The sequence below is a fragment of the Penicillium macrosclerotiorum genome, assembly GCF_028827735.1.
Source record: "Penicillium macrosclerotiorum strain IBT 26536 chromosome Unknown utg000002l_segment0_segment0, whole genome shotgun sequence".
Lineage (NCBI taxonomy): Eukaryota > Fungi > Ascomycota > Eurotiomycetes > Eurotiales > Aspergillaceae > Penicillium > Penicillium macrosclerotiorum.
The window spans coordinates 646525-661395 of record NW_026643082.1 but is presented as its reverse complement, the minus strand read 5'-3'; the positions used below and the strand labels follow the sequence as shown (position 1 = coordinate 661395).

General features: G+C 48.1%; 8 protein-coding genes across 8 annotated transcripts; 4 read left to right on the top strand and 4 right to left on the bottom strand.

Moving 5' to 3' along the window:
* Positions 1-582: 582 nt before the first annotated feature.
* N7462_001405 (uncharacterized protein) lies at positions 583-2717 on the bottom strand (the record flags this gene model as incomplete). The annotated part of the gene is made up of 3 exons (XM_057073131.1): positions 583-1145; positions 1209-2613; positions 2688-2717. 3 exons carry the CDS (start codon positions 2715-2717, stop codon positions 583-585), a joined length of 1998 nt encoding a protein of 665 aa, XP_056936772.1.
* Positions 2718-3380: 663 nt separating this feature from the next.
* On the bottom strand, positions 3381-4089 carry nctB (negative cofactor 2 transcription regulator complex subunit NCB2; the record flags this gene model as incomplete). The annotated part of the gene is made up of 4 exons (XM_057073130.1): positions 3381-3500; positions 3564-3823; positions 3978-4004; positions 4068-4089. The coding sequence occupies 4 exons, from the start codon at positions 4087-4089 to the stop codon at positions 3381-3383; spliced, it is 429 nt and encodes a 142-aa protein (XP_056936771.1).
* An 880-nt stretch (positions 4090-4969) lies between these two features.
* N7462_001403 (SDR family oxidoreductase) lies at positions 4970-5889 on the bottom strand (the record flags this gene model as incomplete). Its single annotated transcript, XM_057073129.1, has 4 exons — positions 4970-5006; positions 5057-5427; positions 5486-5799; positions 5850-5889. The coding sequence occupies 4 exons, from the start codon at positions 5887-5889 to the stop codon at positions 4970-4972; spliced, it is 762 nt and encodes a 253-aa protein (XP_056936770.1).
* Positions 5890-7093: 1204 nt separating this feature from the next.
* On the top strand, positions 7094-7794 carry N7462_001402 (zinc finger CCCH domain-containing RNA-binding protein; the record flags this gene model as incomplete). Its single annotated transcript, XM_057073128.1, has 2 exons — positions 7094-7394; positions 7466-7794. The coding sequence occupies 2 exons, from the start codon at positions 7094-7096 to the stop codon at positions 7792-7794; spliced, it is 630 nt and encodes a 209-aa protein (XP_056936769.1).
* Positions 7795-8602: 808 nt separating this feature from the next.
* Positions 8603-9720, top strand: N7462_001401 (non-structural maintenance of chromosomes element 1 family protein; the record flags this gene model as incomplete). Its single annotated transcript, XM_057073127.1, has 3 exons — positions 8603-8720; positions 8788-9404; positions 9457-9720. The coding sequence occupies 3 exons, from the start codon at positions 8603-8605 to the stop codon at positions 9718-9720; spliced, it is 999 nt and encodes a 332-aa protein (XP_056936768.1).
* A 661-nt stretch (positions 9721-10381) lies between these two features.
* On the top strand, positions 10382-10962 carry N7462_001400 (Zn(II)2Cys6 transcription factor domain-containing protein; the record flags this gene model as incomplete). Its single annotated transcript, XM_057073126.1, has 2 exons — positions 10382-10409; positions 10532-10962. The coding sequence occupies 2 exons, from the start codon at positions 10382-10384 to the stop codon at positions 10960-10962; spliced, it is 459 nt and encodes a 152-aa protein (XP_056936767.1).
* Positions 10963-11077: 115 nt separating this feature from the next.
* N7462_001399 (uncharacterized protein) lies at positions 11078-11351 on the top strand (the record flags this gene model as incomplete). Its single annotated transcript, XM_057073125.1, is given in 3 exon segments — positions 11078-11157; positions 11228-11327; positions 11340-11351. The coding sequence occupies 3 exon segments, from the start codon at positions 11078-11080 to the stop codon at positions 11349-11351; spliced, it is 192 nt and encodes a 63-aa protein (XP_056936766.1).
* Positions 11352-12911: 1560 nt separating this feature from the next.
* Positions 12912-14792, bottom strand: N7462_001398 (arylsulfatase; the record flags this gene model as incomplete). Its single annotated transcript, XM_057073124.1, has 2 exons — positions 12912-14275; positions 14339-14792. 2 exons carry the CDS (start codon positions 14790-14792, stop codon positions 12912-12914), a joined length of 1818 nt encoding a protein of 605 aa, XP_056936765.1.
* Positions 14793-14871: the final 79 nt, after the last annotated feature.

Genomic DNA, 14871 nt, shown 5'->3' with positions numbered 1-14871 from the left:
GATAGTCTACCGTTTGGTTGGGTGGGTGCGGACAGGTCGGAAAGATTCTTCGGAGTGGCAAAACACCAAGAACAGCACTGCTCCACCCAAGGTATCTAATCGATCGCAGGAATAATTGCAAGCCAGAGTAATATGGTGACAAGATATTATGTCGAAAGGCGGTGGCTCGGAAAGCTGCGCGGAGGTGAGATAACCAGTGTCACGTGACTGTTATCTGTGGGCCCGCGATCGAAGGCCTGATGTGATCATTGGCATGTTGTGACGCAACTCGAGACTCAAAAACCGATTTCCTACAATAATACTAGCGATACCAGAAGAAATGAAAGCCAAATCTCGAATGGAAGTGTCAGTCAAGCAGGGGCTATCGAACATGAAACTAACTCCTCAAGTCCACATCCAGCACCTAAGCCCTGAGACAACTTTTTCTAGGAGCATCAAAGCATAAGAGTACAAAAAAAGGAAAGTCTTTGCAACATAATAACCCACTTCGCCAAAATGTCCCAGCCTAAAAAGGTAGCCAATCAATCAAATTCAAACCTGCGCGCTGAGTTCGTAGAAACCGTGACCTTCACTGAGAATCTCTTACACAATGTACTCATGAATGGCTGACGGTCCGCTCTCGTTGTACTCGACACGGCTCATGTAGCCCTTGGTGAGACCCTGGTCGAGGACAAAGAAGACCTTGGCTGCCATCTGCGCGCCGAGGAATACTGCTTCTTCGGTGCCATGGCCACTCTGGGCAGCAGTGGGGCCACCACTGGCACCAGGTGCGTTGCGGTTCCCCTCATGCTTGAATTCGGGGAAGTACTCAGGAAGGCGAAGGGTCTTAACAGAGGTAGGCGTTTGAGAATGTCCGGTCGAGCGGTGATGAGAGGAGATGGTGGGGTCCATGCCTGGGGTGCCAGGGGTAACACCAGTCATGCCGGGGTTGTTGTGAGTGGCAGCGACAAGAAGAGGGTTCACACCGTGGGCTGCCGGGTGGTACATGGGCCCTGGCTGTTGACCGCCCATGGGTGCCGGGGTGTTGGTGCCACCAGTTGGGAGAGGAGTTGTGAATGCAGAAGGAATTTCAGATGTAAAAATGGTACCGGAAGGGGAGAGAATGAACTTTTGGGTGATGACACCCAGCAAGGCCTGGGTAAAGCCTATATATTCATCATATATTAGCATCAGTCTCAAGTATGACACAGATTAGCAACAAAACCTACCTCGAACTCTGCTGCCACATCCTACGACGATAAGCGAGTCCCATAGCTCGCTCCGCTTCGTAGCATCTGGGACTGCAAGGATGGTATGGTGGATTTGGGTGGCAATATCATCGAGAATTCCGTTAGTCAGACGGTTTCCGGCCTCTTGTGGAGGGGTCGCCAGAAGGAACCGCTCAACGCCAACTTCAATTTCCCGAGTTTGTCGAATGTATTGTCGAGAACCGCCAACAGGAGCCTTTTCGCCTTCCAATTGCACAAACTCCTCGAATTGAAATGACGCCTTTTCTTTCTGGTAGTTGGGAACATTCTTTTGCTTCGGGTCAGCACCGGGCTTTTTGCTCGTTGATTTCTCCTTCTCCATATTGGCAAGATATTCATTTGTGTTGCCACTGACGATGGCAGCGACATCCAAAACACCCTCGTCTTCCTCCCCGTTGGTTTCGGTGCCAATCTGAGTACCTTCACCGGGGCCACGAGGAGCAGAGTCATTCACGTCGTTGCCTCCTGTGGATGCGGCAGCTGCAGGGTTTGTCCCCTGGTGTGCTGTGGCTGTTGCACCAGGCAGTGGAGTCCCTGGCGAGAGAATTTCGGCGATGTTGCTTCGCTTGAGCTGCTCACACATCTCGCGAGTGAAACCCTTAGATCCGAGAAGCTCGACAAGTCTGTCAGTCATTGCATCACCACCGCATTTCTCCAGAGCAATACCCCGGCCATGCTCATTGACCGCGAAATCTGTGACCGCAGTCACGTCCACCTTGCCCTTGCCGATATCAATAACAGTAGCAGTCTGTGCACCATATCCGTAGCAGGCGGCGAGCGCAGAATCCATCAAACTGAACGCAGGCACCTTGAACTTCTCAAAGACGAATTGAGTGATAGCCTCGCGATCGCGTGCAGACCAGACCGGCTGGGCAATTAACATGATCGGGGTATGGAATGGGGGGCTCAAAGCATTGTAGATGTGAGTCAGGAGGGCGAAAAAGCAGGGCCAGTCAACAATGCGCCCGTTCTGGATCGGATACACAGCGCCTTCATCCGAGGCCACATCTTCTTCGTAGATTGTCTCCTGAATCTTCTCGGTCGATTCCTCCCCATTTGCAGCATCCCCGTTTGCCTCGCCGTTTTTTTGCTCGGGCTTCTGTGTGGTATCGGTGGTTCCTGGGGTATCCTGGGAAGCAGGCTCCGCATCCTTCATCTCGACATCCTCCTTGGGAGGCTCCGTCTTGGGTGTCTCGATGCCATTGCTGACCTTGGCTTCCTGGCGTCGTTCACGAATTCGGTATGGTTCAAACTCTCCCTTATTTTCGCCAGGGAACATACGCGTGGGGAAGCGAAATCGCGCGGGTGTGAAGGTCTCGGGCAGACCGAGCTGCGCCAGGGTCATTTGCGAACCTGGCGCAATTAACTAGATGGAAGTTAATTCGACTGATTCAATGCTCACGTGTAGATTTTGACAGCAAATATTCAGATACCACCTACCAAAATGTGCTCATCCTTAAAGGGAGGCATGTTGTCAAGATTGCGGACAGGATACACGGAACTGTCGCGGTTCGATTTGCGCTTCAGAGGGCAACGGGTGCCTTCCCATTGTGGCTTAGTGTCGACTGACTTGGTGTTTGCTATCCTATCACGTGATAACGAGGCGGTCGAGGTGTTGAAAGCGTGGCGGCCTCAAGGTTCAGGCCATGATACCACAATAGAGAGCTCGACCAACAGTTGGGTTGAAACCTGGAGACAAGCAAATGAACTTGAAAGAACAAACTTGATTTCCGACATCTTAAAACTATTTGTTCATACCATTTACAAGAATACAACCTACCAACTTCCTTGTATATACCGAAAATATTTGCAAGCACCGAGAACAGCCCTTTCAATCATTCCATGGATATGTGAGACTCGATCAATTTGCTATATCATACGGTATGTCAAGAGGTATCGAGGCAGATAGATATCCAAAATGTATCAGATGGCAAGGCATGTCATTAGATATAGTGTTGCTTGTCCACCTGGATGTATAGCGCCAGGAAAGATGAACGAAATAAGACCAAGAAAAGCAAACTCCGAGTCACTCCTTCCGTAGAGCACATAAAAAGTAAATAAAAAAAGAACGCAATAACGCCCGGCGTCTGTTTTCCTCTATGACCAGCATGAGTTCTCTGGACTATAGCCAATTTACTCGGGGCCTGCATTGTATTTCTCTGTTGCGGACCGGAATAGTTCCTGTTGTTGCCGGAGCAATTCTTCCTCTGAGAGCCCACTCTGTTCCATCTTGCTCTGCTTCTTCTCCCGGGACTGGTGTTCAAAGGGCTATGTTAGCTAATCGGAATCACACTGAAGAGGATGGTAGCTGCGTACCTTCAACTGCTCCCTGTGTTCCTCTGCAACTGCAAGCACATCTGGAATATAATCGCCAAATCCAAGATCCCGGAGTGCCTTCTCTACATGCTCACAAGCAATGGTCTTCTTGGCTTCTTTCTCGCTGATATCGTTCGCTTCGGATGAGATCAAGGTAATGAACTCGACGCAGCATTCCATGAGTAAGTCGCGCGCATCTTTGGAGAAGGTCTGGCCGGATGAGGGAGGAAGAATTTCTGTAATGATTTTTTGGACCGTCGCTATGGCAAAAATTAGTCGGACGGTTCTCGAACCCCACTCCTGGTCATCCGCAGTGGTCCAGCAAATAAAGGGACCTATGAGTTTATAGGTGGCCCTTAAATCAAATACAGATAACTCAGTCTGGGTGATAGCAAAGGAACAGTCCAATCATACCTTTAGGAAGCGAAAGGTCATCGTTTGCTGTGAAAGATCCCAACATGTCAGCATACACGGGTCGCCAAGACACAAGGGAGAAGCACCTACAACTGAACTCTCGATCTGACATAGCGTTGGTATGTGATGCAAGCAGAATAATAGAATGATGATAATCACCGTCTTAAGAACAACAGTGAGAGAAGGGCACAATGGGATATCCGTCCAGGGTTTTCTTTAAGTTCTGCGTGGGGCCCAGGTTTGAAGCAGTAAACGTCGACCCTCCGGCGTGACCGCGACACGGGGCAATATATTTTCCTGCCGGCAGAATTCTACCGCCCACAGCTGCTTTTCTTCGGATTTTTTTTGCGAGTTCCAACCTTTTTTCTTCTTTCTCTACATCCTTCTGCTTTCACCATTTTACTACCTTGGAGTGAAATTTAATGTGAATTCACTCCAAGGCCCTTCACTAATGGTAAGCTATCCTCTTGCTGCACCTTTTTTTGCATATTTTACATGATGAACATTGTTGTCGCCCCTATCATACAAAACCGTGGTGATTTACCTGTCCTAGCCAAACGGACGAGCTGATCGAAAATTTTCAACCTTTCATTTTGCCCATGATTATTGAAGAATTCATGCTGATCTACTCGAAGACTCTAGGATACCCTCGTTGACTCTGGCCCTGATCTCAGTCCAGATCTTGTCGATGTGAACCACATCTCGATGGAATATTTTTCATAGGTATGCGAGTCAATTGCTTCAATACATATACCCTTCTTGTATGATGATCATCCTACATTCCATGCTAAGTATGAAGGTGCGCTGCACCTGATGCTTATAAAATGTACCTGCTTTTCATCTTTCGGCTGATTACAACCAATTTACTGTTTAATCTTGCACCCATGGATTTTATGGCATTCGATACTGATTGCTGTTTGCTCTAGATCCGTATGACAATGATTTATAATTTATCCACAATGAAAAAAACTATTCTCAATATTTTAAATTCCTTAAGCCTGGAAAGCCCCCAGCTCCTCACTGTTCCATCTGCGTAGTGTTAGCATCATCCTATGTCAAGTAGAGCTTTTTGGATGTACCGTAGGGAACGACCACTGAGGTCCTTGGGAGCATCAAGCGCCAGCTTAGCAATGACATGGCCCGACTCTTCCGGCTTGACGAGTTTCCCGTCCTTGTGGGCGCCTACAAATTTGGCGTGCATCTGGGCGTTCAGATTGGTGGCATGGTCCTCGCGAAGCTCCCGCTGCATTTCGGTGTCCACCATGCCAGGTTGAATGGAGACTGAGGTAACTTCGGGCTCCTCGCTGCCCAGAGTCAAAGCCAAGTGGTTCATAGTGGCCTTGGTACCTCCGTAAAGGCCCCAGCCAGGATAGCCGGTCACGGCAGCACCGGACGAGGTGAAGATGATTTTTCCCTTGGACTCACGCAGAGCGGGCAACGCTGCCTTGGTCTAAATATTTGTCAATAAATACTGTTTTTAGCAATCTCAAGAAGTAGGAAGAGCGTACAAAAGCAACCAAGCTGAAAAAGTTGACATCGAAGCACTTCTTCCATTCATCAATGTCAGCATCAGCGATCTTGCCAACCTGACCGAGAATGCCGTGGTTGAGGATCATGCCATCCAGCTGGCCAAATGACTTAATTGCGGCGTCCACTGCCTTCTGAGCCATAGAAAAATCTGCCAGGTCGCCATTAACCACCTCAACCTGACTGCTATACTGCTCCTTCAGCTTCTGCAGAGGCTCGAGGGTGCGGGCCACCACCACAACATTGTGGGCCTGGGGAGCTGAGAGCAGATATTTCGCCATGGCGAGACCGAGGCCTGTTACTGGTAAATGTATATTTCGAAACGACTGTCAAGGATCATCTTACCCCGAGAAGCGCCTGTGACAATTATGGTCTTGGCTGCCATTCTTGTGAAACTGTGCTGTAGTTAGGAATCAGCTATGAGTTCAAATTTCTGCTGCTTTATTATTCAGGAAGGTATGTGCTGAAGAAAAGGATCGACAAGAAGTCGGACTTCAAGCAGAATCCGTGATTGCAGAGCGAAGCGAAGCACTGTAAGGCCCTTCGGCTCTTGCAGAGGTGGAGCGATATTTCCCATTGGTTCAAAAATTGAGACCATGAGTGTATTGATGGCTTTCAGCCGTGGGGACCGAAACGGATATCAACTCACTGTTTAAATAAATGGCGAGTGCAAGTACGCCTAATGTGGTAATGTTCTAGATTCGGAGTCGAGGCCTGCTGCAGGAATGGTAGCTGGGCGGAGTTTGTACCTCGAGTGCCAGGTTACGTTTGATGCGGGGCTTAATAATCTCGTGGGGCCTCCGGAGCATTCTTGAAGTTTGCCAGGGTCTTGCCTATCTGCGCCGTCGTTCCATAAAGGATCAAAGTTTAAAGTTGAGTGTCTATCTTGAGTTAAACACTGACATGATTCGTATTATCCAATATTGGTCTCGCCGTCAAATTGAAGTCCTCCCGAACAATTGAAAAAACTAATCTCAAAACCAGGTACCCTGTACCTGAGATACTTTAGACTCGCTCAGATCAACCTACCTTCCGAGGACTTACGACGGATGTAAGATCAGTGTTATCTCAATATTGATTGAAAGAGAATGTATACTGAAAAAACGAGGTTTTAGTCAATTAGATACTAGCGGTCTGCTATTGGATTTGAGGAGTGAATATATATATCCTGGATGAAGAATCACCGCACATTTCCGACACAGGGTTCTTTATGATTGAGAATCCTTGACCGCTTACCGAAATAAATATAGTAGGGGCTTATAGGCGATTATCAGGGAAGAAATGCATCATGAGCAAAGACCATGTAATCTTTATTAAGCTCTATTCTATTCCAGCATTCTACTAGAACCCTCTAGTATACATCGGACAAGGGTTGTTCCGCAGCGCGGCCACAGCTCCCAGTTTTAGTCAGCCGCGCCACTCAAGCTCTCCAGAAACTTCAGGCATCCGATATCACCAAGCAACCGGCGTTCCTTGCAGTTCTTTTCCTCGTCGCGTTTTCCATCCTCATCTCTGCAGCTTGCTTCACCTGTCTCACTCGTCGATAAGTCCACTGAAACAGCGATTGGAAACTTCACCGTCCACCCACCATGGCCAACTATCTCGCCTCCATTTTCGGTACCGAGCAGGACAAGGTCAATTGCTCCTTTTACTACAAGATCGGCGCATGCCGTCACGGCGACCGTTGCTCTCGGAAACATGTCAAGCCTTCCTACTCGCAGACCGTCCTCATGCCGAACATGTACCAAAACCCTGCCTATGATCCCAAGAACAAGATGAACCCGAGTCAACTGCAGAACCATTTCGACGCCTTCTACGAGGACGTATGGTGTGAGATGTGCAAGTACGGTGAAATCGAGGAGTTGGTTGTCTGCGACAACAATAATGACCGTGAGTTGAACCCCCTGATAATTCAACGCTTAGGTGATTGGTCAACCTACTGACTGCTGTTTCCTTGACAGACTTGATTGGCAACGTCTACGCCCGATTCAAATACGAAGAAGATGCACAGGCCGCTTGCGACGCATTGAACTCCCGCTGGTACGCTGCGCGACCAATATACTGCGAGCTATCACCCGTGACGGATTTCCGAGAAGCCTGTTGTCGACTGAATAGCGGGGAAGGATGTGTGCGTGGGGGGTTCTGCAACTTCATTCATCGTAAGGATCCTGGCCCTGAGCTGGATCGGGATTTGCGATTGAGCATGAAGAAGTGGCTCAAGGAACGGGGTCGCGATGCACGCAGCGTCAGCCGCAGCCCGAGCCCCGAGCCGACTCGGCGGAGGTATTAGGCGTTGCGCGGAATCTGTCTCTTTTTTTCATTTCAATGTTTTCTTTTATCCATTGTTTTTTAAAATTCCTGGCGTTGGGCGATATCAGTGGGTGATTCGATTCCACTTCCAAGGTTCCTGTGCGCAGCGGAGCGTCTGGGGGCTGGGGTTCGGCATTATCTTTTGCTGATTGGCATTTTGTATTTTATGTCATGATATCAATCCTGCGAACAATCGATGATGAGATTTGACACCATTCTCTCCCCCCTTGTCCGCCGATATAGACCTCTATAAACTCCGAGTCTACTTCTCAATCAGATCTAAGGTCACAAGTTGAAGCAGCTTAGAGCCGTTTCATGCCTTTACTGGACCACTAAAAAGTCTGGGAAACAGCAATTTCTCTAAACCACTGTTAGATTTGATTTGACTTGACAGGGGAATAAACCCAAGTTGGTAGTAGGATACAGGCAAAATGAACAGAAGTAAATTATGCCTATTTTGGTGTAAAATTGTGGGAAATGCACATGTCTTATGGTACCCCTTGGTGGAAATCACTTTGGGTACCCTGAATACAGAGTTAGTCTTCTTGAATATATTTATTGAAATGCTGCATTAAATATTGAGTCTATACGTAGTCCATTCGGTGGCATTGTAGATACACATTGTACTTCGTCTCCGCCAATTCTTTGAAGGCTTGGCACCCCACGCGAGCGCGTCAAATCGCGTTACCACAGCTTCTGCCTCTCGAAACCCGACTTACAAGAGCTACATATTTCCCGAATCATTTGATTGCAGCTATCTCAGGGCGTCTATAATAAAGTCTTGCAGCATGGATGCTTCCGAGTACAATGATTGCAATCGCGCCTTTATTCAGGCGTTCATGTCGCGCTCCACCATGACCTTGGAACAAGCTCAGCCAGTCCTAGCGGCGATTTTATCAGCTCATGGTGAGTCGGAACTGCTTTTAGCCAGGCCTCCTTGTGAAACTACGCTGATCGCATAAAAATCTGACAGAAAACCGCGACGTTGACCCGACCGATATCACCTTGGAACACCTCTCCTCCTTCATCTCGCAGGCCAATACCGCAATCTCTCCCTTTGACCTCGAAATCAGAAGCTCTCTTCGCCAGGACTCCAAGGATGACTCTCCAGATGCGCAGGAGGTTTCACCGACGCGAATATATGCTCTCGTCAACACAACCAGTGACCCTATGACCCAACTTGCAACAACCTACTCTGCCGATGAGATCGCTTTCGTCAAGCGCATTCTTGACTACATGTTTGTTACAAAGAATAATCGCCTGTGCGAAGGCATGGTCATTCATTCAATAGACGCTTTGAACCTTAGCAGGGTTTCTGGCGACAGACAGAGATCAACGAACATTGGGACACAGCCTTCTGAAGGCGGAGCGGCACAGAGCTTGTCCATGACTCAGGCTGAAGATATGATGAAGAACCTTGTCAAAGAAGGCTGGCTGGAGAAAAGTCGCAAGGATTATTTTAGCCTAACTCCGAGAGCCTTGATGGAGCTGCGCGGCTGGTTGGTCGCGACATATAATGACGAGGCTATCGATGGACGAAAGATTGAGCGCATCAAGTTTTGTGCGGCCTGTCGGGAAATCATTACATCAGTAAGACTCAGAGTAAGATCGCGAAATACAAGTAGCTCACTGCAACTTATAGGGTCAACGTTGTGGCGAACGTGATTGCTCCGGCCGACTCCATGACCACTGTATGCGCAACTTCTTCCGAATGCAACAGGCAGAAGATTGCCCTACATGCAAGAAATCTTGGCCCGGAGACAAGTACGTGGGTGAAAGGGCTGTCATGGCGATGGATCGGAGGCGAAGTCGGACAGTTCCACAAAATACAGCATCCTCTCCGAGACAACAAAACGGCCATGTCGGCTCTGACGATGAGAATATGAGTGATGAAGAGGAGGGATGAGCCGCATGATCGCGACGGAACATGCTTGACCCACGATTATCCATGCCGCTTCATCCTGTTGCGGTATTCTTGACCCCGAAAGGCATCACACTATCCCTGAAGTCACCAGGGCACCGTCCACGGATTGCAAAGCTTGCAGAATAGAATAGACGACTTGCCATTTCCCGAAAAATTGGAACCTTGGCTTCTGCTTGAGTTCATAGGACTTCTCATGCCCGAGCTTGGACTCTTGCTTGCTTTCCCGTCTCGACGGCCGGCTCTCGCAAGATCCGTGAAGTTCCATGCCCATCTATTTGCCCCGCAAGACTGTATAGTACTTACTGACTATATCGCTCTCGGATATCAAAACAGACAAATCTGGCCGGTTCGACGCCAAGAAGCCCATTATGAGGGACATGAAAATGACTGTGACCCACTACTGGCAGAGCTGGATTGAACATAGCTTCAATTTAGAGCTATAGCTCATTTCCCCAAATTTAAACTTCTTTGAATGCAATTCCAGCATATGTGCCTTTTTATCTGGATAGGCTTTTTAGTCAATAAGTAGTCGGAGGTTAGTCTAAGACTGTGCTAGCTGTCTCCACTCGCCGGATGTCGCTTGGGCCCAGCCGCTTCTCTGACATTCCCAAAATTCTCCTTCTTAGCCATAGCGTGTATAAAGATGCCTAACTCAACTAGAGGAAGACAAGGTAAGTGATTTGGTAATGGTATCTGCGCTGTTGATTCTGATCGCATATTCAGGATGCCTAATCTGCAAAGCTCGCAAGGTTCTCTCCGCCACAGGCGTTGCCCTCCCGTAAATACTGACCAGGAGCCCATCAGGTGAAATGCGACCAGCCAACCGGTCCCTGCGCTCAATGCAAGCGCATGGGTTTGAAATGCACCGGCTTATCTGAGGAGAGTGTGACTCCTCAGGAGCGGCATGCGATCGTCAATGACGCTTTTCGCCATGCAGGTCGACATAGACGTGCGGTAGGCGCTTGTCATGAGTGTCAGATGTCGAAAATGCGATGTAATCGTGGAAAGCCTCGCTGTGAGCGATGCACATCGAAATCTATTCACTGTACCTATCCATATGAATATGGACGACGGCGTCGTGCCGAGGCAGAGACGAGAGAGGCATTGCAACCATCTGCGATTGCTTTATCTCCCCAGCTCCAGGCCATGGGTAATGCTAGTAATATCGAATGGTTGGTTGATAGACAGCATGTTAATGCGCGTGATGTACTGATGTTCATCTAGGTTGTCTAATTCGGTGCTCCCAGAGGACCGATATCAACTTAGGCAACTAGCGGAGGCATACTTTGTCAACATTCACCCTCTGCGGTGCCTCAATTTTGTGCATAAACCGTCTTTTATGCAGTCTCTGGATCGAGGAGAACTGATGGAGGAATTTGGAGAGACGTTGGTGAGCATTATTTGCGCTTTTGGGGCAAGGTATGTCCGTATTTTCCAATGTTTGTATGTCCACACAGTCATACTAACCCCTATACAACAGATTTTCAAGTTCAAAAAATCCTCTCAATAATACTGGTGTAAAATGGGCAGAAAAGGCCCAGGAAAAGGCATTTCTCAATTTGAGAAGGCCAAGTATATTGAACCTTATGGTAAGTCCACAGATTCAGAACTGAGAGTAACGTATAGCCTGACAAAATGTAGGCGTTGATCCTCTTATGCGAATGGCACATGAGATTTGGACAAGAGAGCACTGCCTTTATGATTTGCGGCATTTGCTCACGCCTTGCACAGCTGCTACGACTAGACTCCGAACCAACGGCAGACAGTTTGGTAGGAATACCAGAGGAATTAGTCACCGCAGAAAAAGAAGCCCGACGCAGACTCGTTTGGTCATGCTATATACTGGATGTCCATGTCAGCTCAGGAGTTGACTTGATTTCAAACTGGGCTTCCATACCGACTACACGCCTACCATGCTCTGGTCGAGACTTCACCCTACAGATTGAGTGCGACACCGGTACTCTCCACGAGGGCCCGAAGTTTCTGGAAGGGCTGAACTGGACGACAAACTTATGTCTTGAGGCTTACTTTGTGCATATCATGTATTTACGCAAGCAAGTATTACGGTTAGTAAAGAACATGAACCTAATTGGTTGGCTGCTAACGTAGCTGGTAGATTGATTCGCCAAGCCGGATCTAATGCTCTATCAAAATTCGACCAGCTGATATTCCATTTGGAAAAATGCGGTGAAAGTTTCCCAAGACATCTTCAACTGAACGAGATGAATGCGTATGTCCACGAGGAAAATGACCAGCTACCAGCGTTTTATGCGCTTCATCTTCTCTACAACCAATGTTTCTGTGACCTGTACCGGGTGGCACTTCCAGGGTATCGGTTTCCTCTGTCTACAGAAATTTCCAAAATCCAACCGGAAAGAATGCAGCATCTCCAGAGTCAGTGCGCTGAGCATGCACAAAAGATCACTAGTATCCTTGAGGGGGCGATGACCCGGGGACCTAAGGGATTTACTGATTTGATTTGTGCAATATGCGCCTACGAATCGTCAAAGATCCAAGTCATTCATGCTCGAACCTGCATGAACCTAACCATTGACGCCGTGGAACGGAGCATAAGTGTCAACTTGGCAGCCTTGGACATAATATTCGGTTGGGATAAGAAGCGGGATGCATTGGTTGGTTTTTTGAAAAGCTTGCTTATCGGATATCATCTAACAAGAATCCCTAGTTGGCATCATTGGCAAAGATATTGAAGGACTTTGGATTTCCGACGCTTGCAAGCCAATGGCTAGCGAGGAACAGCAGGTATGTATTCAAGTTGCAAAGAAAGTTTCTATCAAACTAAGTAATCCAGTATTCCACGCGTTTACGGAGACGATCAATTGCCTGAAACCCATCATCTTCACCCGTTGTCCCTTTATCGAATGACATGGAAAGAGATCCAATGGCCACATAGGAGAGATTCAAATTCGGAATTGACTGTCTTGCCATCAAATGATTCTTCTAGCACGCAGGGACTTGACAGGCAATTATTCAGCGCCTCCGATTCTACAGTAGTCCCGCTGGACCAAATTTCTCTTGGCATTGGAGGGCTTCAATCCACAAGCGAGGAATTTGTTCCTAATATTGACTCATATTTGCAAATGGCGGATGATCTTTCTAATTATTTGACATGGGACCCATGGGATTTCGGCTATTCTTAGATGAGTTATATTTTATAAAGCAGCGTTCGAAACCGGAATTTTGTCTTCCAGCTCTGCAGGAACGTCCTTTTTGCCAATAAATCGAATCCAACGCCCAGTATCTTCGAATTCATCTTGCACACTCTGAATAAGATGCTTATCTTTCCACTCCCCAGCTAAGCCCACAACACCAACTTCTTCCGCGTATATGGCCCAGAGTTTGAGTAGTTGATTAAAGATATCCGGTAACGTTGCACTCAACTCGGTTGTCTCACCAGGATCCTCGATCATGTCAAATAATTCCCAGCGCTGTGGGCCATGAGGTAGAGGGACGTATGTGATCTTATAACGGCCTTTGCGGAGAGCACCACTGCCAGCGATCTCCCAGCCTGTTACACGGTCTTCACCATGAATGGCTAGTATCCCTGGTTTATCGGATGGTCCCGGTACTGCCATGGCATCTAAAAATGGCTTCCAACTAGTTCCTCGGACCGGGGCGATCTGTCTTCCCTTATACATACTTCCTGGGTGCTGCAAGCCAGCGTAATCCAGGATCGTCGGCACAAGGTCCATGACTGTGCAAAAAGAGTCGACAACACGGCCACCAGCATTCTGGTTCGCAACAGGTTTCACGACCAGCGGCACTCGACAACCTCCCTCAGTTGAGAACATCTTATACAGCCGGGATGGGGCTGTTGCTGCTTGTGCCCATCGGCTTCCATACCAAACAAAGGAGTTGGATCGGCCAATGTTATCCAATGAGTTATCGTAGTACTTTTCAATATGCTCGACAATGTTGTCTCCAATCAGTGGTGTCGCTTCGTAGCTGGCGCCCTCCGCTCCATTGTCTGACATGAAGCAAATGACAGTGTTGTCATACTCCCCGGTCTCTTTCAAGTACTGAATGACTCGCCCAATGTTCTCGTCCATACGATCTACCATACCGGCGAAAGCTTCCATGGATCGGGAGGATTTAGATCGTTCCTCGGCTGACATTTTGTCCCACTCTACCGGCTCCTTATCCACGGTGACAATTTTATGAGGCACCACATTTGGTGCAATTAGCTCGAGCTCCTTGAGCCTCTCCAGTCGTCGAAGCCGTAAAGCTTCTGGTCCATCATCGTATTGACCACGATACTTGTCCATCGATGCCTTGGGGGCCTGTAGTGGCCAATGCGGCGCTGAAAATGGAAGATATGCAAAGAAAGGTTTCGATCGCTCATCAATAGACCGTTCTGACAAGAAGTCCACCAGTTTACTGGCATAGTAGTCTGATGAGTAGAAGTCATCTGGCAATTGGCTGATATACTCCGAGTCTTGCATATGAAGCGCCGTCACGGCAGTCTCAAAGAAACGCGGTGGTTCCTCCAGCACATTCTCATACTGTGGCTCATATCCTATATTTACATATTTTTACTTAGTCCGACTACATACGATCAAAGCTAGTTCAAGAGACATACCATAATGATTAGCACATCCAGGAAGCAATGCAAAGGACCTCTCGAAGCCTCGCATGTGCGGCCCATACTCTTTCTTGAGACCTAGGTGCCACTTTCCTGACATCATAGTATGATAGCCCCCCTCCTTTAGTAACTCTGGGATAGCAACAACTTTGTCGGTCAGGTATCCTTCATGTCCAGGCGCACCCTGATGCGCTGGTGAATTCCGAACCATCTCTGAGAGCTGCCCGAGACCAGTTAAGTGGTGGTCCGTTCCAGTCATGAGCATAGCACGCGTAGGTGAACAGGCAGCCGCGACATGGAACGACGTAAATCGCATTCCTCCCGCAGCTGCAGCAAGAGAATCGATGTTTGGTGTTTGAATTTCTGAACCGAAACAGCTGCAGTCACTGAAGCCAAGGTCGTCCGCGACGATGATGAGGAAGTTCGGTCGCTTCATTGTGGCTTGAGACATGTTGGACCTTCAAAGATCGACAGAAAGGAACGATTGCTTTCTTTCATTTCTAAGATATTTCAACTGGTAGATATGTACT